The sequence below is a fragment of the Benincasa hispida genome, chromosome 3, assembly GCF_027475165.1.
Source record: "Benincasa hispida cultivar pf3 chromosome 3, pf3_genome.v1.1, whole genome shotgun sequence".
Classification (NCBI taxonomy): domain Eukaryota; kingdom Viridiplantae; phylum Streptophyta; class Magnoliopsida; order Cucurbitales; family Cucurbitaceae; genus Benincasa; species Benincasa hispida.
In genome coordinates, this window is record NC_143480.1 from 63,862,973 (window position 1) to 63,885,452 (window position 22,480).

A 22,480-nucleotide genomic window follows, 5' to 3' on the forward strand; every position below is an offset into this window, starting at 1 on the left:
CCGACCCCAATTTGATATATTTATATTTTTATAAATATATATCTATAATATATAAAATAATTTATATATATATGCTTATAATGTATAGTGTTAGATTGAAGCCCAGTATTAAATATCCAATTTCTAACTCTAAATCCAAGAAGCCAAGTCCAAACTTAAAAAACTAAAAAAAGGCCGTAAATTGAATATGGTAGGGGATTCCCCACGGGGAACTAGTAGGAGAATCCCTGCGGAGATCGGGGAATGTGGCCCCATGGGGACCTTGTTCCCCGATGGGGAATCCTCGCCCCCGTCTCTACTTTCAAATGGTGGGGACAGGTGCGGGGATGGGGGTGAATTTCCCCATGGGGCTGGGGATGGGGGACGCCCCCCGCCCCGCCCCAGCTCCGTTGTCAACCCTATGCAAAGGGCTTATTTGGATTGATTAGAGAAAAAAATGTTTTTCAAAATTAAAAAGCCATTTTTCTTTAAACTCCTTCGATAAAAACATTTCAATTTTTTCCAAAATTACTTATCTTAAAAAATTAAAAACTTGAAAAGTTGAATCAAACAATCCTAAATTAGAGATTTAAAGATTCTCATTTTTGCTCTTTTCTTTTAGGGCAATTTATCATTTGTAGAATCACTTTTATGTAACCAAACAAAATGATGATTAAAGTTAAGAAGATGTAATCAAAGTCCAAATATATTATAATTTAAGGTGTTCAAATTAGTAGTAATAGACATGTCAAACTCATTAGAACGAGCATAGGTTAGTGGTAATTGACATGTATTTTTCTGTTATCGAAAGATTTAAATCCTCATTAAACTCACGTTGATTCGAAAAGATTTAGAGGGTGGAAAATTGAAACTGAGAAAGTTGAAATCCATAAGGATAATTATGTAAGTGCTAAAGTAAAAAACTTAAAAGTTTATAGGAAAAAATAGCTTTTTGGTTGTTAGGTTTTTTTTGTCTAATTTTTATTTGGTCCCTAGATTTCAAACTATTACACATTTAATTATTAAATTTTGAGTTTGATTTTAATTTTTTAGTCCCCAAGTTAATCCATAGATTCTAAGATTTGCATTTTTAATCTCGATTTTCACTAAATGCTCGTTTTTTGTTTGTAGGGTTAATGTAAATAAAATTAAAATAATTAAATGAATTATAATTAATTAAGTTTCATTATTTTTCATCAATTTTAAAACTAAATTCAAAATTTCACTTCATAATTATTTTAAACTAAATAGTAGACATTGACGTCAATGATTGAAAGTGGGTATTCAATACAAAATCGATGTTGAAAATGTAAAATTTTGAAATTTAGGGACCAAATTAAAATAGAACTCAAATGTTAAGGGCAAGATTAAAATATTTTGAAACTTATGGATTAAATTGAAACCAAAATCAAAACATAAGAGCTAAATGTGTAACATTTTGATACCTAAAGACCAAATAAAACATTAGACCCAAAACTTAAGGATCAAAATGTAATTTTTCCGAATTTCTAATAATAGTTAGAGAAAGGGAAAATTTCGGTGAAAATGACCGTGGATTTTTCGGTTGTAAATGTTACCATCCTAAGGAACAATTAGGGGTAAATTAATGGTGTCATTTTAGCAAGAGTGGACATTAGGTTAGAAGAAAATTAATCATTTTACCTGATTAATCACAATAGAAACGACTCATTAAATGATCAAATCACTATGGAGATAATCTTTCATTTGAAGATTATATATTAAAAAAAAATTGACAATATATTCAATTCACATCTGAATATGTTGGTAACTATAAAGTCTGTAGTTCCAATCTTCTTAGTCTCAATTGTATTAAAAAAATTGGTAACTTAGTTTGCACTTAGTTTAAAATTTCGGTAATCTTACAATTTAGGTAGGGGGAATTTCAGTTTTCCTCCCATTAAATTTCGTCAAAATTTTGAATTTTTTTTATTAGCAATTAGCTATGCTAGATCAATGAATTTTTTTTTTTCTCTTTTACTATCAAGAATTTTCATTTTCAAGAAATCATATATTTTCATTTAAATCATCTACATTGAATTTTCACATCATTTCACCCCAGACTAGAATTGATGTAAATTCTTTAATATTCATCTTATTTTCTATCAAGCTCTGTTTACTTCTAGAGTTTTCTTCTCCTTTTTTCTTTTTCATTATGTTGTATTATATTTAATCTTATGATTTTTATTTTTTTTATCCACTTCGTTTTATAATAAACAGTTTACAATTATTTTATATGCAAATATTTCATGTTCATTAATTTTGTAATTAATATTCAATATTTGATATTATTTTGTAATTATTTTTTTATTTTTTAAAATTTATGCTCTTGCATTGACGTTTACACAAATATTTTGCAATATACATTTAAATGTTGTCTTACTTTAAAAAGGATAAATTATAGTATAATTTAGTTACAATAAAAAAAATTATTAACTAATTATAACAATTTTCATAAAATTTTCTAAAACTTTTATCAATATCGATATTTCCCTAAAATTGAAACTTCGATATTTTCATTGATATGTATAGTTTTGAAACTTGTGGGTAATTCAATTGAGATGAAACCATATATGGTGATGGAGTAAATGTAAGAAAGTACAAAAAGTTATCTACCTTACATAAATATAATTTTTTTTTATCTACCAATGTAAAATTTTAATCCTATTATACATAAATCCAATCTTAAACATAAATGTATCACTTAATTTAAAAATGTCTGAATAACATATAATTTTTTTCTTTTAGAAAAAGATTACAGATTTATCTGATGTTTTTAAATTTAGGGATCTACTATACAAAAAATTGAAAATTTTATATATGTTAGACACTTTAAAAGTTTTGAGTGTCACATTTTATGCTCCATAGATTCAACAAATCTCAAATTTAGTCCATCGAAATTGATTAAATAATAATAATAGTTTTTATCTAAGATATAAAATGTGAATATGTTTTCAAAATTTGTTATAAAATGCTAATATAATAAATTGTTTTTGCAAAAATCAATATTAAACCAATAATTGAGACTAAATTTAAGATTTATTAAAAACCTAAACAATAAAATTAAATATCTGAAAAGTAACTAAAATTGAATAAGTATTAAATTATATGGACCAAAATGGTGTTTTAACATTTTTTTTAATTTTTAATTTTTTTTAAAGAAAACATTTTTATTTTTCTTTTAGTTTCCTCTATGGTATTCTAATTCTAACATTATTAATTTTTTTTAAAAATTTCCTCAAGCAAAAATGTTTATTTTATTACGTTATCGCAAAACATTCATACTTCCCTTCTTTGGAAAATAATGGGAAAAAAAAACAGAAAAAGAAAAGGAAATTCAGAAACGGAAGCCAGCTGAGAGTCGAAATCCGTTCGCAATTGCAAAGCCAGTTCTTTGGCCCCGAGGGTTCAAAATTTGCATGAAGAACGTTCTGTTCTTTGCGTTTCACGCTTTCTCTTCTGCTTAATCTTCACTCAAACCCCACAAAACACAATAAAACAATACAGGAATTCTTAATTCGCCTTCAACTCTTTGCGCCAGATTTGGTGGGGGGCGATCCAGAGGACTCTAAAAGCTTTACATTTTGTTGACTTAATTGCTTCAAATCCAATTACACAAAACAATTGAATCTTTCGCCGTAAGTCTCTTTGGATCTGATCCAACCCCATTACTCTGTTTTTGTTAATCTTTTTTCCCTTGTGATTTGTCATGTCGTACTTGTTGAAGTTCTTTGATTTTTTGAGCTGGGCGTAGATCTGTGATGCTTAATTCTTCTTATTTTGTTCTGGGTATTGCTATATTGGAGGCTGTTTTCAGTTTTTGCCTCTAAATTTTGTTAATCTTGGTTAAGAAGATGCCTCTGTTGAGTTTTGTGTTGTTTGGTTGTCTTGCTCTCCTTGCAGTTCGAGATCAGTCAATTATATAGATAGATATGGTGACTTAGAGTTGTGTCATTCTATGTACATTTAGTCTTAGAGAGGAAAATTGGGATTGAGAAGGGTTCTTGAAAGTGGGATTAGCGAACTCCAATTATCTCTGTGGAAGACTTGTAGTAGAATGATAATTTGTTCCGCAGGGCTTCCTCTTCTGAGCTCATCCCCAATTCCACGCCCCAGCTCAAGAATCTAGGGCATTCATTCTTTTGATCCCATAGTTCCTTGTTCTTTTGGCCATTCCTCTTCAGAAACCGGAGCCTTTTCCTTAAATGATCTTTCAGAGGCAAGAGATCACTCCCATCCTCACGTTTCAAAGTTTCTCCAATCCCCACGTCTAACTTGTGCTCTGGTTTTTGTTTTGTTTTGTTTTGTTTTTCACACCCCTACCCAAACATGGTAGGATATACACGTAAGGGCTTCTTAACATCATTGATTCTTAACGTATGAAATACACACAGCATTAGGGCATGAGTGTACTGGATATTATGTAAGAAATTATTCACTCAATTGAAACTAAAGAAAAATATTGGTAAAACCATACATGAGTTCTTTGAGTTATATTTGCTTGCGCGTGCTTTTGAATTTTGTGTGCTGTAAATCAGTTTGTGCATTGGCCTTTGTGTGCTGAAATTTGCTTATGCTGTAATCACGATTGTGTGTTTTCAAAGTGCTAGTTATTTTAAATTTTATTGATACAATAATCTTATCTTAATATCAGGTGGAAGATGGTTATGGTTATATTACTTGAGACAACTATGTTTTGTAGTATTGCTGGAGTTCTAACTTATAAGAGATATTTGTTTTAATAGTATTGACAGAATTAATTAAACAGTAGTTTATAGTTTTTTCATTTATGAATATCTAAGCGAGTGATGGCCAATCTTTAAAGTTTTATTTTACTAGTTTTTTTGTGTATGGTAATTAAAACCAGTGACCCAACCGAACTTGCAAAGTTAGGTTGTTCGGAATGGGTTAAAAAAATCTCAATCAAACCTAGGCCAATCCATGAACCTCCTTTTAAGAATATGGCTCAAGAACTCACCAGTGTTAGAGCAAAATTCCATCTATTGCTTTCTTAGGATCTCTCATATATATGCATTAGTGCATGATTGCAGGTTATTGACAAGGTTTGAGTGGTGAAATTAACATCTACTCTTTCCATTTAATCTATGTTTGGATGTCCAGTGGCAGTTCCTGCCAATAGTAGTCCACATTTAAGAAAGTCTGGAAGCAGACCTGTAGTATCTGATTTGGGTATACCTCTTTTTAATACCTTTTGGTAATTATGATTTTTTTTTTTCCAATCATTTATTTTCTAGTGTCTAATCTGTGTTTGCGATGCATTCTTTCTACAGAATATTTGTCTGGTACTGAGACAGGTAATGGTGTGGACGAAACTTTGTTGCATTCAATGGAGGCCAATGATTTGAAGAGTACTATATTAACAATGAATCCTGCAGCTATAGTTCCATCTCCTATTTTGTTATGGAGATTCAAGGTTTGATTGCTTTTACTGCCACTTGTATTTATGCATAATATTTAAGTTGTTTTTCTAACAAAAAAAGTATTGCATTAAGCTTTTTATGTTATGTTCTTCTTATAAGAATTTCTCCTTTCGAAGAGAACTTAGTTTTAGATCCCATATTTAAAAAAATGTATCCATCATGTCTTGATTATGATCTTGGATGCAGTGGGAAACAACAAATTGGATTTTGAGTAATGGTGCTAACTTCCAAGACATCATATTTAACAAGTGATAATAAATTTCTTGTATTCTTCGTAATCAAATCTATTCTTCCCTAAAAAAAAATAGCTAAGGGAGAAATGGTGCCAAGTTCCAAGTCCCTAATTGGATTTTAAGTAATGGGGCCAACCTCCAAGTCCTTAATTGTATATAAGTTCCAGATTGCTTTGTGGATCTCAAAAAATAAAAAAAATCAACTGCATACATTGACACAATGTTTTGTATAAATAGTAATATTTTTTAATGATAGGATTGCTAAAGAATGGGATTAAATTTTGCCAATATGAGCATAGCTTAGTGGATAAAGCATTCTATTTCCAGTAAGAGGTTATAGGTTTGAATTCCCAGCTCCACATGTAATATAATATTCTAAAGCACAAATGGAAATAAATTTTAGCAGAGTTTCTACACTTGTCAAATTTAGGAATACTTTGGATCCATAAGGACCAAAATTGTTTTTTTTTCCTCATAATTTTTTGGATTCACATGTAGTAAGTTTTAATGTTGAACAAGAAAAGTGCCCTCCTTTATGTTCGTTTGTCACCTGTTTATTTATTTACTTCCCCCTACAGTTTAGAATACTAATTCAGATTAATGTCCAGGTTTTCTTGTTCATCTTCTGGGGTTTATTTTGTTGCAAGGTTAGTTCTATTAGATCATATCTGGTTTAATGGCTAACTGAAAACAGTAGTTTGTAGTAGATGAGTTGATTTGATGCACTCCTTACCTGGTATTGTTGAAATACAGATTGGCTGGGATTCTGTTATGAGAATGAGTGCAGACCTGCAAGACCTATTTCTCTACGAAGCATTTCTGTATTATAATCCTCTTCTTCTGGTGGTGAGTGCATTTCTCCTTTCTAAATACCTTTTGAATGTGTTTCTGACTATTATCATTGTTACCTTTGTACTAACTAACTTTTTAGTTTTGGTACTGCAGACTATGATGGTTTGGCTGTGGGGAATTAACTTATGGGTTTTTTCCCAGTCTAACGTCAATTATGCAAAGATATTTGAACTTGACCAGAACCATCTAACTCACCGAGAAATTTGGAAGGTAAAAAAATCTTAGTTATGCATTTTCTTGAACATTCAAAATCATTCTCGAAGCAATTATATATTTTCTGCTATTCATACTTTGTCTACTATATCCATTAACTTTAATTAAAATATATTATTTCAATCTATAATCCTGACTAAATCTCTTTTGCAGTGTGCCATGTGGATGACTATTGTTGTCCCAACTAGCATGACAGCCTACCTCTATCTTTATTCTCATGGCGAAGTATCACTAGCTGCATCACAACCAGTGTAATAGACGCCCCCTCTTTTATTTGTATTTGATGAATATTTTAATTTGTCGGAAATGCAATCAAGTTCTTTGTTTATTTGGACACGTTAGAATTGGCCTTTTGCAAGTTCCGTTGTATGATGCTTTGTTCCTTGCCAAAGTTATCTGTAATTATCATTTTATTTATCACTTTGACACTAAAGATACTGACTTAGATAAGATACTCACTTTGATATAGTTTCATAGTGTTGCCACTTTCTCTCCCTAATCCGTGAAGAATTTGAGCTTCTTTTGACGTGCATCGCATAACTAATATGCTTGTTGCATATAAGTTTGCATTGCGGTTTGCCCCATGAATATGTCTTTCATAGAGTAGGGTATTAGCACACTTTATTATGATTATATTTTGTAATTCCCATTAGCCGTTGCCCTGTGTATAGCTGTTTTTAGTTATCTGTTGATGAAATGACATTAAGTTTATTTACTTTTCATGCAGGTTCTCTTATATGTCGCGGTTGTGATGATTTTGATTTTCCCTTTTGAAATATTTTTCTTGTCATCTCGATTTTTCTTATTAAGGACTCTTTGGCGAATAGTTTTCCCCTTGCAGGTAAGTTTTTCGATCAAGTGCGTTAAAAATGTAAAGTATTTGTTACTGTTTTTCTCGCTTTGAAAGTTGGTTTGGTGTTTAATGTTAGGAAAAGCTTGCAGTATTGAATTTTTTATGCAAATAAATGTCTGTAAAATATGTTTCTTCGGTTCAAGAAGTTTGTGAAATGATTTTACTATCTTTCATAATTTTAAGGTCAAGTGAGTATCACATGTATTCTTGTCTAAAATTGTTCCATGGTACTTAAACATTGTCATTTATTTATGTTTTATTTTACATGATTAAATAATGCATAACAACTAACAAGTATTCGTGATCGGAAAGCAGTAGAACATTTTTATAACTTTTTCCTATCACTATATATCAATGGAAATCATATGCATGTATTTAAAAATTAGATCCTTCAACTTACAATGGTACCATGGAATGCTTATATATGCATGCGTGTGTGTCTGTTTTTGTTGTGTTTTGGTACTCCGGGTTGCTGATTTCTGCTGCAGATTGGTATTTATTTATTATTATTTTTTTCAATAAGAAACCAAACTTTTATTGAACAACATGAAAAAACATAGAGAAGTGCATTAATAAAAACAGCCAAAGGGAACAGTCCAAAACTAACTGTACCAGGAACAAAAATTCTTTCTTAAATGACCTTAAAATTTGTTGATCAGAACAAATTTGATAAAATAAAATGCTCTCTTCTCTCTCCTCTCTCCTCTCCCCTCCCTGCCATCGACATTCCCTTTTCTAACACCGATCACTATGGCTTCCTTGCTGCTGATCACTCCTACCTCCTCCATCATCCGGTCCATTCACATTGATCGGAAAATATTCTCACTCACACCGATCCTTCATTCTAGCTGAAAGTCCTTCAAGCTCTCTGAACAATCCCACGCAGACATCCATTCGATTTTCATCTCATGGAATTCTCTTGAATGGCTAACCTCCTCCTTCCAAGCTTTGCTTAAGGACCCCTACAACCACAAATTCTTCAGGAAGCTGATTGATAATGGCGACACACTTTGGCTTGAAAAACATTGCAACAAATATGGCTACTTTGCCGAGCTTACCCTCTTAGAACAATCTGGCCGCCGTTCCATTATTCTTGTCCCTGCTATGAACGACAAAAGGGTCTGGTTCTCATTTTCTTTGGTTTCAGAGTACCCTGGTAAGCCCCAAAAAAAGAACAAATCAACTCTGAATACTACTCAAACTTATAAGACAGCTACACAAGCAGAAAGCATCCTAACTTCCAATGGACAGCCCCCCAACACCTCTTGGCAGTCATAGTTCCTTCACAATACCACATTTAAATTGGCAAGATATGGTGGTTGTTCAGAGGTTTGCTTCTAACGATTCTTGGCGAGTATCCGAGATTCCCTCCATAAATTTTTATCTCCATCAACCACATCTCAGATGATAAAGCCTTGCTACCTGTATATAGTCGGCCATACCACAAAAACTGTATGCACACTCAGATTGGACAAACATTGGCCCTTTGAAACTCAAGTTTCTTTCACCTTTCATCACTTATTCTTTCCAACAGCAAATGGTAGCATCATATGGAGGCTGGATTAATGTGCTTCACCTCCCAATCACTCTTTGGACAGATGCAATCTTCAGACATATTGGTGACATTTTTGTGGTGGTTTTGTCCAAATCTCCAATCAAACAGAACGTGGATTGGATCATACTATTGCTCGAATAAGGGTCAAAGAAAATGCACGTGGATTCATTCCATTTGCAATCCGGTTACCAAAGGAGTTGGCCGGCGAGAGGAGTTACTGGTTCATATCCGATCAGCCGGCGTCGGAGCACAGGGACAGCGGCGCGCCACCTTACCTACACAAGGAAATAACAATAAAGAGGTTGCTGAAAATGTGGATCTCATTAATTCTCAGTCAAAAGAAAAGGAAAGTCCAAAATCTCTGAAATTAGTCAACCGGACCCTCCCTCTCTCTCCCCTTATTTGCAAGCCTTGACTGAATCCCCACCAGTTTTGGAAAAGATAATTTTCCCCTCCATCTCTCTTAAATAAATCGGTACCTACTTCTCTCTCCCCATATTTGCCAATTTTGACCGAATCTCATTCAGTTATGGAAAAGGATAATTTCCTTCTCTTACCATAGTTGACCAAACCGTGGGCCCACTTTCTGCCCCTTTATCCTTTTCCAAATCAACAGAAAACCGAAGTCAAAATTCTTTGCATGAGTCAACCACATCATTTAGTTTCCAAAACCAACCTAATAGCCCATCCAATTTGTCTTCTCCTTCCTTCACACAACCCTCTCTCTCCACAGTTACTTTTAGTGCGGATCCCACTAGTTTACAAGCTGGAACTTTGCATTCAACTGCCACCACCAAACCAAACCTTCCTTTTATTGGTTCTGATACAGAAGCTTACCTCTCCAGCCCTTCAAAAGAAACTGATTTTGTTGCTCAACCCCTTGATATGGACATTTTTGGTGACCAGCCAATTGATACTACCCACATGCCAATACATGCTCTTCTCCCTCCTCCACCAGACCTTAGTCGCAAACAAAACCTCTCCCTCTCTCCCTCTGTCAATCATGAGACCATTTCCCCTTTCCATGCCACTCACCCTCACCCTCTCCTTCCTCTTTACCCATTAGTCTTCAAGATCTGGCTTCCCTTTTGTCCTCACATGGCTTATGTGTTATGGCTATTCCCTCGATTCCTTCTTCCTTCAAAACTAAGAAAACTAACAATACCAACAACAAAAAACCCAAACTTCACAGAGAATTGTAAGGCCTCTTTTCTTCAGTCCACTATGATAAAACTGCCTCTTTGGCTATAAGGGAGGGCTCACTTGAGTATCAATGAAATTCCTCACATGGAATGTATGAGATCTTAATTCACGGAAGAAACGTGCTTTGGTGAAGAAGATAATCCAACAGCACAACCCCGGTATTGTGCTATTACAAGAAGCAAAGTTGTCGACCGTGGATTCCTCTTTAATTAAATCTATTTGGAGTTCTTCATTTATTGGGTGGACCGCTCTGGATGCTATTGGTTCATCGGGGGGTATACTTATTCTTTGGAGTGAGCCCGACTTTACTATCCTTGAGGTGGTTGAGGGACATTTTTCTATTTCGATTCATGTTTCACTGTCTGATGGTTTTTCTTTCTGGCTTTCGGCCGTTTATGACCCTTCAGATAATAATTTCAGATCTGACTTTTGGCAAGAGCTTGATGATTTAGCTGGTTTGGGAGGTGAAAATTGGGTCATTGGTGGTGACTTCAATGTCACTCGATGGTCTTGGGAAAAGTCACATGATAGAACCATTTCCTCTAGTATGTGTGTCTTCAATCAATGGATCATGGATTATCAGTTACGGGATATTTCGTTATCAAATGGCTGTTTTACTTGGTCGAGTTCTGGTCCTACCCAATGTTCATCTCTACTTGATCGGTTTTTGCTTATAGAAAATTGCCTTCGCAGGTTTGGGTCTGTTATTCTTAAATGCCTGGATTGTATTACATTAGATCATTTTCCTTTGGCTTTATCTTCTGGACGTATTGATTGGGATCCATGCCCTTTTAGATTTGAAAATTCTTGGCTTCAAGTGCCTTCTTTCTGTGCCTTGGTGGAAAATTGGTGGAATTGCTACCTGCTAACCGATTGGCCTGGGCATGGTTTTATGATGAAACTTAAGGGTTTGAAAGGTATTATCCGGGATTGGAATACCAATCGTCGCAGTGAGATTACTAATCTTCATTCCCTTGTCTAACGATCAATTAATTTAGATGCCCTGGAAGACAATCGGGACCTTAATGAGGAACAAATTAATAGACGTTATATTCTTCGTGAACAAATTGAAAATATGACTATTCAAGATCATATCCATTGGCAGCAGCATTGTAAGCTGAAATGGCTTCTAGAGGGTGATGAAAACACATGGTTTTTCCATAAAATTGTTGCTGCCCGACGCCGTAAGTCCTCTATTACGGAGATTCTCTCAAGGGATGGCACAAGTCTTTTGACTTCACAGGACATTGAAACTGAATTCTTGTCTTTTTATTCAACCCTTTTCAAAAAAGACATGGGTCAACGATTCCTTCCACTAAACCTTTAGTGGAATCCTATTTCACCTACTCAAGCCATTGATCTCGAGCGTCCTTTTACTGATGATGAGGTATTTGTTGCTGTTTCCTCTCTTGGAGTTAGTAAATCTCCTGGGCCAGATGGTTTTACGACTGAATTTTTTAAATTTTTTTGGCCTACTCTAAAATCTGATATGATGTTAGTCATTAATGATTTTTTACAATTCTGGGATTATTAATGTGAAAAGGAATGAGACTTATATCTGTTTGATACCCAAGAAAATTGACTCAAGATCTATTTCTGATTACAGGCATATTAGTCTCATTCCCTGTGCTTATAAAATTATTGCCCTGTTTTGTCAAATCGCTTTAAAAAGCTGCTTCCTTCTACCATTTCGCCCCATCAGCTTTCTTTTGTAGTTAATAGAAAGATTCTTGATGCTTCCCTGATGGCGAATGAACTCATCGATGATTGGACCTCTCAGAGAAAAACCAAGGGTTGTCTTAAAACTGGATCTTGCGAAAGCTTTTGACATAGTTGATTGGGAATTCCTTGATTATATACTCCAGGTTAAAGGTTTTTGTTGCCGCTGGCATAACTGGATTAGAGGATGCATTTCTAGTACGAATTACTCGATCATCATTAATGGCCGCCCTCGTGGCAAGATTCTTCCCTCACGAGGCATAAGATAGGGAGATCCTCTCTCTCCTTTATTATTTATCTTAGTGGCTGATTGTCTGAGTCGTCTTATTGATCATAGCTCTACATTGGGTCATATTAGTGCACATCCTATTGGCCATTCTGGTTTTACTCTGACTCATTTACAGTTTGCTGATGACACTTTGTTGTTCTCTACTGCTGAAAGAACTGCCATACGGAACTTGTTTGACATTGTTCATATTTTTTAGTGTGTTTCTGGCCGTAAAACTAATCTTGCTAAGAGTGAGTTTCTTGGGATTCATGTCTTTGATTTTGATTTTGACTGGTTGTTGCGCTCTTTTGACTGTCAAAGGGGCTATTGGCCAGCTTCTTATTTAGGGCTTCCTTTGGGTGGTAGTTCAAAATCTGGTTTGTTTTGGTAGCTTGTGATGGAGAGGTTTCAGCATAAACTCCATAATTAGAAGTATTCTTATATTTCGAAAGGGGGTCGTTGCACGTTTATTCAAGCTACTCTTTCTAGCTTCCCTACTTATTATTTGTCTTTGTTTAAGGCTCCTTCCTCTATTATTAACTGCCTGGATAGATTGGTTCTTGATTTCTTTTGGGAAGGCTCTCGTGGTGATGGTGGTGTTCATAATGTGAATTGGATGGTATCTCAGCGTCCAAAATTATTGGGAGGTCTTGGCATTGGCAATTTTAAGCATCGGAATTTGGCTCTTCTTGCGAAATGGACTTGGCGGTTTTTAACTGAACGTGATGCTTTATGGAGGCAGCTTATTGTTGCCAAGTATTAGGCTATTGATTGTGTTTGGCCCTCCCCTGTCAATGGAGCTTCTTCCAAATCACCATGGAGGTATATTTGTTTGTCTTCTGAGTTGATTGCTAATTGGGTTAGTCGTCGCATTGGGGACGGTTCATCTACGTCCTTCTGGAATGACCCTTGGCTTAGTTGTGGAGTCCTTTCTACCACCTATCCACGGTTTTTTTGTCTTGTACAACATCCTAAGGTTGCAGTTGCTAGTGTTTGGAACTCAGATATGGCTGCATGGAATTTGGACTTACGTCGTAATCTTACTGAGTTAGAGATTGTTGAGTGAGCCTCATTATCCATTAACTTGACACCAATCCGATTGCGTGCTATCCCTGATACTTGGTTGTGGCCTCTTGATCCATCTTTGGGTTTTACTGTTAAGTCTCTTATGGTTAATTTGGAAGGTGATCTGGATTCAGACTTGACTGATCTTTATTCGGTGATTTGGAAGGATAGATATCCTAAGAAGATTAAAATCTTTCTTTGGGAACTCAGCTGGGGCGCCATTAATACTGCTGATCGTTTGCAGTATTGTATGCTTTACATGTCTCTTTCTCCATCTTGGTGTCATATGTGCCATGAACATGTTGAATCGTCAGCTCATCTATTTTTTCATTGTTCGTTTGCTACTGGCTTTTGGAACCTTCTCTTGCCTCATTTTGGTCGGCATTTCACTTGCCCTCATGATATTTTTGATGCTTTGGCCTCAGTGTTAGTGGGACATCCTTTTGGTGGAACCAAGAAGGTCATTTGGTTGGCTTTTATCTGTGCTTTCCTTTGGTGCTTATGGGGTGAAAGGAACAACAACTTTTTCATGATACATGTTCTTCTTTTGCTCGGTTTTTGAGTTCGTTTTATCGATTGTTTTTTCTTGGCATAAATTACAGCACCCTTTCACTCATTTCAGTTTATCCTTTTTAGTCAATAATTGGCAAGCTATGTTGTAATTCTTCGGGGTCTCCCCCTTATTCATATTAATAAAGTTTCCTTTACCAAAAAAAAATTCTTTCTTAAAAAGATCCAGGAACCTTGTAATCAAACCATGATGCATATGCTGTACCTGTTAAAAGATTTATGAATGTTCTTTTCCAGCTCAAACCTTGTGGAAGACTGCTCTTTCCCTCTTATATTACATGAACTGTTGAATTTAGGCTGCTATCTTGGATTTTAATTTGTTAATGTTTTCTCAATGCAGGCAATTACATTTGCTGACTTTTTTGTAGCTGATATATTGACGTCAATGTCAAAGGTTGGTATCCTGCTGTTCTGTAATCAACAATTTTCAAGTCCGTTATCAACTTATAATAGCGGTAGTACCAAAGAGAAAGGTGTAAGTGTACTATCAGGGGTTTATGGGTAGGAGTAATATGGTATTAGTAAGGGCAAAAGAGTAATTACTTAGAGAGTTAGTATATTTGGTTATAAATAGAGGCAATGTTTTAAAAAGCGGCACAGATTTGGCGCCTCACCTTGGAAAAGCGAGGCTCACAAAATAAGGCACGCCTTAGGCGCGTGCCTTTTGTGAAGCCCCAAGGATCAAAGCCCTGCGCCTTGGGGCTTTTCAATTATTTTTAAAAAATAGTAATAATTAAGGATTTTCCTTCTTTATTAACTAAAAGGATCAAGTTTACCAAACCTAAATGCAAAATTTCTTGTGTTTTGAGTCCCTTTTTTCCATATTTCCATTTCAATTATACTCTCTTTTTAACGTAATATTTTTATATATAGTGTGCCTCACAAAAAAAACCCGCGCTTTTTTGTGCGCCTTGCGCCTAGGCTCCAGAGGGCCATTGTGCGCCTTAAGACGCCTTGGGCATTTAAAAACACTGAATAGAGGGAGGGGAGATTGAGAGAAGACAGACAATTGTTGAGTGATTTAGGCGTTCTTGTTCATCTTCTGGGGTTTATTTTCCTAACAAAAGGCTTAATGCAATTATGCAAGTGGATTTCTCTGTGCTTGTGTATCCAGGATGAGTTTGAGCATTTTTCTGTTTTTAGGAAGCATATAATTGTAAATGTCAAACATACCTATTAACCCTTTTAATTTCTTGCTTCATCTTTTTGGGAATTCATAATTAAAAACTGTTTTCTGAATCATTTTTGTGTCAAAATATTCTATTATGTCATAATTACATGATATGGTTTTAACACTGATTTGGCCTGCAGGTGTTTTCTGATTTGGAAAGATCAGTTTGTCGAATGATTCACCGACAGGTGGGTTTTCTTCTTTTGTTTTAAGGCTAATTATTTATAATTAGTGGATTGCAGGTGTCTTTTCCATTGATCGGTCTTTAATTGGTAGTCTTTTCTTTTTATATGTTGATAACGCATATTTTTAAAACTGGTGGAAGGGGTTGAAAAAATATGCTATTATGTTCCAAGTAGTGACACTTCGTTAGTCTTAATTGCAAAATGACATTCTAGTCTTTTACTTGCAGCTAAATTTGCTGAAGGATACTGAATTGTGCTGCTTTTCTTTATAGAAACAATGGTTCTTGACCCAGATGTGGATCTTTTTGACTGAAGTGTTTGTATTTCTCAAACTTATTCAGGTTGCCACTATTGCATGGTTTGAAGCTGATTCTGTTTGTGGAAGTCACTCTGTTGCAATCCCTGTGGTCCTTGTTTTGCCTTATCTTTTTCGTTTGTTCCAATGCCTTCGACAATATAAGGATACAGGGGAAAAACCAACACTTCTGAATGGTGAGATCTCATGACTCTGTTCTTTGCCTCTATCAAAATTGGTGTTTGCTTGTTTGTTTGTTTGTTGGTCTTTTTCTGGTAAAATAGATATTTTATGAGAGAAATATCTTTAAGCAAACCATGGGAAGGAGTGAGGAAATAACCTAAAAGATCCCAATTGGAAGTTAAATGAAGAAGAGATAATATGATTACAGGAAAATCCTGTGATGGACTCCAACGAGTCGTAAGCTGCAACATCTCACAAAAGCTGTGTTTCTGTTTACCTTGAAAGAATTCTTTGATTCTTTTCATAATCAGAGGATCTTCAAAATTATACAATTTCATTAGATTGATCGTTCTGAATTAGCTAGGCTTCTTCTTTCTGGTGTTTTCTTTCTAATTTCTTTCTTGAATTTTCTTTACAAGATATTTGTTTGGATTGAGAAGCATTTATATTTCTTTTGTAATTATGTCTTTTCATTTTCTTGCACGCCACAGTTTGCATCTTTTGAGCATTTCATATCTTCAATTAAAAGTTCCCTCTTGTTAAAAGGGAAAATCTTTGATTTCTCTTAATCCTCAAGAATTACAGGAAAGGACTAACTGCACTTATGCAGAAGATCTTAGCTTTTTCAACCAACAACCAGCCTGAGAGGTCCTCAGGAAGCTAGTTGCCAATCTTTAGTAAGGGAGGCAGAAAGCTAGACCAAGCCTTTTTAAAATTAAGGACCAACCCTTAGTTGCAAAAGAATGATGGAGTACATGGTTTTTTTTGGTCGTTTTTTAATTAATATCATCGAGTGTTCAAGCCAGCGTGTGCAACACCACAACTATTTTTGGAATATGTAATCTATAGTTTGTTCATCATAAAAAATATTCAGCAACTAGGGGGAAAGAGCCCATTCAAGAATTTTTTTTTTTAAAATTTTTTTATTTATTTTTTTGTAACTTATCCCTAGAGCTCCAGTCGGCAAGACATGAAAGAAAGAATTTGATTTCAAACAGCGCCTTACTATCCAAAACTAGCTTCATAAGGGGATATATAAATCTTGGCACTTATACTTGTTATTTAAGGTTTTAAATACTGGCATACCTAAAATTTGTCAGAACCATAATTTAGTGCAGATGATGACGTTCTGTTTTGAAATGCTTTTTACCCCTGCGTATGCAGAGACATCTTTATTGGTAATCATCTAACACTTGAAAAAAAGTCACAATTCTAAATTGAGTTCATTCAATAATACCTTGTGTTTATTCTGTTAGTATCTTATATCTGTATTCCTTAATTGATTATTGTTGTTTTGCAGTTTTCATTCTCACATATTTTCATTCAATTTGTTGTTACCCTTATGCTTCAAATCTGTCACTTGTCTTGATGATATAGTAACTCTATCTGCTCATCATTACAGCTTTAAAATATTCAACCGCAGTACCGGTGATTTTCCTTTCTGCCCTTAAATACCACGTCTTCCCTGATAGATGGACCAGCTTTTATCGGCCCCTTTGGCTGCTGTCTAGTGTTCTAAACTCATCATACTCATTTTACTGGGATGTGAAACGCGATTGGGACTTGAGGTATCCTAGCTATTATTTTTACTCTTTACGTTGTTTTTACAAAAATAAACAATGGCATTAATCCAAAGAGTACAAAAAGGGGGAAGGGAGCAAGTATTCCCTCTGTTTTCTTTTTCCTTTTTGGTTTTTTGGGGTCTGGTTTTCTTTTCTCCTATTGTTGTGTGCCTGGTTGAAAATGAATGTGTGCCTGTTTAAAGAGCACAACCACATTGATGCATCACATGAGAGCATAAATTACTTGCTATTCATTGAGCCAAAGCCCCAAAGCCCCAAAGCCACCGAATCACGGTCGACTAAATCATGTACTTCCTTTATGAGGTTTTATGTGCTTGTACGTTTACTTCCTACAAGTTTCTGGAGAAATTGTAGCTTGTGTGGTCTTATGATTTTCTGACCTATGTTTTTATCTTATGACAGCACTTTCACCCGGATTTTCAAGTTCAACCGACCACACTTTTTCTCACATCTCTTATATGGGCGGAAATGGGTAATGTTGTTGATGCATAAACTTGAATTGTTTTTACAAGTTGGCCATAATAATACATCGAGTTGGTTCTCTAATATGATCAAATCCTTGTTGATTTAACATGGGACATAAAAAGCTGCATAAACCCAAACTTGAAAACTGGACAATTTTTTACTGCAGAGCCATGTTAATGACCTTCATTGTTTTGCCCTCGCTTATTACTGATGATAAAATGATTAAAGTTTTCATGTTATAATTCAGAAGTCTACAAGTTAGATAACTACTTGAACAGAAATATGATATTTTGCAGCATCCAATGGAAGGATTATATTTATCTATGGTTTTCAGGTTTACATCTGGGTGCTCGGAAGTAATCTGATATTACGGTGTACATGGACGTATAAGTTATCCGCTCATCTTCGCCACAATTACCTTACGGTCTTCACGATCACAGCGCTAGAGATCTTCCGAAGATTCCAATGGATTTTCTTCCGAGTTGAAAATGAGAGGAACAAGATGAACTCGAAGTCGAACATACAAATTACAATGAATAATCTCCCAACCGAAGAAGACAAATTACTCGACTCCAGTAATTATAATGTTTAAAATTCTTATTGGCAATTGATTTATCGAGGTATAATAATGGCTATTCTGGGGAGAAAGATCTTTGTATGGATGGATGCTTTTGTTTTGAGTAATTATCATTAATCTACGATGAGGGGTCTCTTTCCTTCACAGATGGATTAGTTCTTTTTTTTTTTTTTTTTTTTTTTTTTTTTTTTTTTTTTTTTTTTTTTTTTTTTTTTTTTTTTTTTTTTTTTCCTGTCTAAATGATCTTTATATGCAAACCCCTTGAAGCAGAGATGAATGTGTTAAAATTGGAACATGGAGCAAGAGCCTTATTATATATAGAAAATTTTGAAGTTTTATTTCTAATTTGATCTTGTATTGACAGATCGTTTTAAAAGTACTAGGATATAGAATTTTATTTTTCATAAACTTTTTTGCTCTACTTTCTCATGATGGGTTTTTTACGAGGATTCGAACGAATCTCGTGGTTATTAATATACTTGAATGTCAATTGAGCTATGTTCGATTTGGTTTCTCATGATGGTTAATTGATGACTTTCATGATTGGTCCAGTGGTTATCGTGGTTGGCTTGGTGGTTAAGAGAAATGTCTGTCTATAAAGTTGCATTTGAAAAGGTTTTTATAAATAGCAAATTAATTAATAATTTATAAATATCATAAATACCCTCGTCTTTAACAATTACATTTATTTTAAAAAAATGTGCAAAATGGTACCAAAGAGATTCTTCCTCAAAATGCAGGGTGCTAACGAAATCTTAATTGCTAAACAAATAAAATTAAACCAACTAAATTTTAATTTGCCCTAAAATTGAACCAACCCAAAACTAAATTTGAACCTCCACTTACGTATTCTCTAATCCCTTAAAGAAAACCAACATGCACTGAAGTTCCGGTGATGTTCCATGACATTTAAGATTAGAAGATTTGAAGCTACAATAATCCTTCTTCAAAACATTGGGAACAAAGTGGTATTAGAGTCTTGATTAAGTAATTATGTTTACCTTATATTGAACATAGATACTAGTTTAACTAAGATGATTACCCTTAATGGATCAAATTATCAAGTTTGGAAAAGAAAGATGGAAGATATTTTGATATGTGAATGATTTGTAACTTCCAGATTTTTAAAAAGAGAAGCATGATGGTAAAACATATAAGGAATGAGAACTATGTCATAAAAAAGTGTGTGAAATCGCGAGACTTTTGGGTAGAAGATATTTTTCTAAACCATATTGGTGAAGAAACTTATGCATGAACTATATGGAACAAACTTGAGTCGCTATATGCCCCTAAAATTGGTAATAATAAAATGTTTCTGATCAAACAAATGGTAACGTTGAAGTATCAAGATGAAACACCCATGTTAGATCACTTGAATACATTCCAAGGTATCATTAATCAACTATCTAAGATAAATATCAAGTTTGAGGATGAAATACATAGGTTATGGATCCTTCGTACATTGCCAAACTCGTGGGAGACATTTAAAACTTCCTTATTGAACTTAGCCCCAAATGAAGTACTAAGTAGTATGAACTTAGTATAAAGTAGCATATTGAATGAGGAGATGAGAAGAAAGTCGCAGGGCTCTCCTTCATAGTCATATGTTCTCGTTATTGAAAAAAAGAGGAGCCAAAGTAAAGGTCCGACGGGTAAAGACAGAAGCAAAAGTAAGAGTGATTGATTTTTAAATGTTGAGTGATATTTGAAAACTTGTAGAAATACAAGTATTTATGCTACTTTATTTAGATATTGGGGCCAAAAAAGAGGAAAGTTGTGTCAATTATATGAAAATTAGCTAATAAATACAAGAATTATAAGTTGTCGTCAATACACCCACTGACACCATTGCGATGGTAGAAAAGAATATTTCAAGTCTGTTTTGCAGGATATCAAGTCACCGTATGCACCCATGGCTCAAGAGAAAAAGATTAATGCATCTACGTTGCATTGCGCCCATCATTCAGGAATGAATAGACGATCAACGCAATGACGACGCATGCGACAATCGATCAAGAGCTTTGCGATCAACGCAACTTCAATTGCGTGCGGTAATAAAAAAAACAACACCGCATGCGGCCACACGATCGAAAGATGCAAATGAACAACGTAATCGCAGAGGATTTTGACACGTGTACAACTAACCGTTGTGCATTTTCGACGGATTGATTGCATAACAGAAGGAATATTTATTCCACCATTTTCAAAATTTTCATAACAATAAAGTGGGGACCACACGGAAGAGAGTCAGAGCATTCATCTATAAATATCCTTAGAGAATTCACTGAAAGATATACTTGATATGGGAGATAATTGATACGAGGCTATTGAGAGAGAGGCTGATCTGAGTGTTGATCGGAGAAGATCTGGGAAGAAAAGAGGCAAAGCCGAGAAGTGAGTCTCAGGGCAAATCATTCCAAATCCCCGCCATGAAGCTCTGTACCTAGATCAACTCTACCGGTTGAGCAAGCCTTAGAGGGAAGCTCATTCTTCCATTCACTCCATACACCGGAAAGTGATTTCTCCATCCAGATCAGTGTCAAGACGTTGGCACTCTTCTATATCTGTTTCTAACTCCTATTCATCAATTGTATTTCATCTTCTTAGTCTAAATCATTCACAATCATGTATCAGATGCTTGATTTTATATTAATTGTCGTGATCATTTTCATTTCCACATTTCTGTATATTTTCGTTCCTCCATAAATCGCTTTCTCCATGATGTTTTCTTAATCCCTTGGTGATTAATATGAATTAAGCAAGTAATTTAATCTGTGCTAAAGAAATAAGGATGTTTAGCTAAAGCATGCTAGACGACATCTTCACCTGTGAGAGCAGAAGTGAAGATGCCATTTTGATCTGTTTAGAGAAGGTTAGAAGAATGCGTTAACTAAAGCAAGAAGTACTTCCAGAGATGGAAGCGACCTTGCGTTCACTACGTTCGTCTCTATTTCACCACAAAGATGTGGGAAACGCGGCTGATCACCGAGAGGCGTATGCCAAGGGAAAGCGGAACCATACTTATATCTTTAACGCAATTAAAGAACTTGCGATGTTTATATTAATTATCCTTTCCCTTTCTGCTTCGCACATAAGCCTTGCCATCGCATAACACGACCTTTGTATAATCTTCACAGTCAGTCTCAACCTCGGTATCTTGTATCTTGTATCATGTAACCTGTATCTTGTATCATCATAAGTTAGGTTTATTTCATCGCACTTTACTTTTATCGCAATTTACTTCATTATCGCATTTTTATCGCTTTCCTTTACTTTATCGCATGTACAAACTACACTTTTATTAAATTAAAAAACTCCCGGTCGCATATATCACAATTGTAACACAATTAACCTAAAACAATCCCTATGTTCGACCTCGGATCACATCGAGAAACTTGCGGTGGAATTATACTTGGTTTCAATGCAAGGAAACTTGTGACAATGCATAGCATACTACAAAAGCATTCATTAATAACGCATATCTAGAAGTAGTATCGCATAAAGAAAATAAAGTCATCATTCATCCATGCGTTGTATGACATAAGATCATAAGAAGATTAGAATTCATTTCATGTCATCAAGTTTATGGAAATAGGACTTGGACTTGTTCGTTCATTCACATTGTCCTCATGCTAAAGAAACAAATTATGTCTACAATATTATAGTCATGCAAAAGGGCATGTAAAGAAACATTGTTGAAAATTTAAAAGGAAAAATAAAAATAACAAAGGTAAAGAAAAGAATGAGATGTCGACACAATTGCTATAGCCACCAAAGATTTCTATATTTTATTCGACGGTGATGTTATAAATCTTGCTACACAACAGAGTAGTTGGGTGATTAATAGTGGTACCTCAATTCATGCTACATCTTAGAGGGATTTGTTTCCATTATATACACTTGTGATTTCGGTAATGTTATGATGGATAATGACGAATCAGCTAAACCAGTTGGCATTGGAGATGTACCCTTGGAGAACAAGAATGGTTCTAAGCTGCTTTTGAAGAATGTGAAACACATTCCTGATATTCGCATGAATTCAATTTCTGCGA

At 34.8% G+C, this 22,480-nt stretch overlaps 1 protein-coding gene across 5 annotated transcripts; it reads left to right on the forward strand.

The window, feature by feature from the left end:
* Nucleotides 1-3,240: 3,240 nt before the first annotated feature.
* On the forward strand, nt 3,241-18,572 carry LOC120073816 (EXS (ERD1/XPR1/SYG1) family protein). 5 transcript variants are annotated; one of them, XM_039026677.2, is made up of 14 exons: nt 3,241-3,635; nt 5,049-5,187; nt 5,289-5,431; nt 6,280-6,318; nt 6,425-6,517; nt 6,617-6,733; nt 6,890-6,985; nt 7,464-7,577; nt 14,310-14,363; nt 15,281-15,328; nt 15,667-15,817; nt 17,206-17,371; nt 17,789-17,858; nt 18,186-18,572. In XM_039026677.2, exons 2-14 carry the CDS (start codon nt 5,103-5,105, stop codon nt 18,441-18,443), a joined length of 1,434 nt encoding a protein of 477 aa, XP_038882605.2. In that variant the 5' UTR covers nt 3,241-3,635; nt 5,049-5,102; the 3' UTR covers nt 18,444-18,572. The 5 variants fall into 5 exon arrangements, 4 of the variants coding, with proteins under 4 accessions (XP_038882605.2, XP_038882607.1, XP_038882606.1 ...); XR_016528620.1 differs by having other exon boundaries at nt 3,268-3,635; nt 17,206-17,673; XM_039026678.2 differs by having other exon boundaries at nt 3,285-3,635; nt 5,119-5,187.
* Nucleotides 18,573-22,480: the final 3,908 nt, after the last annotated feature.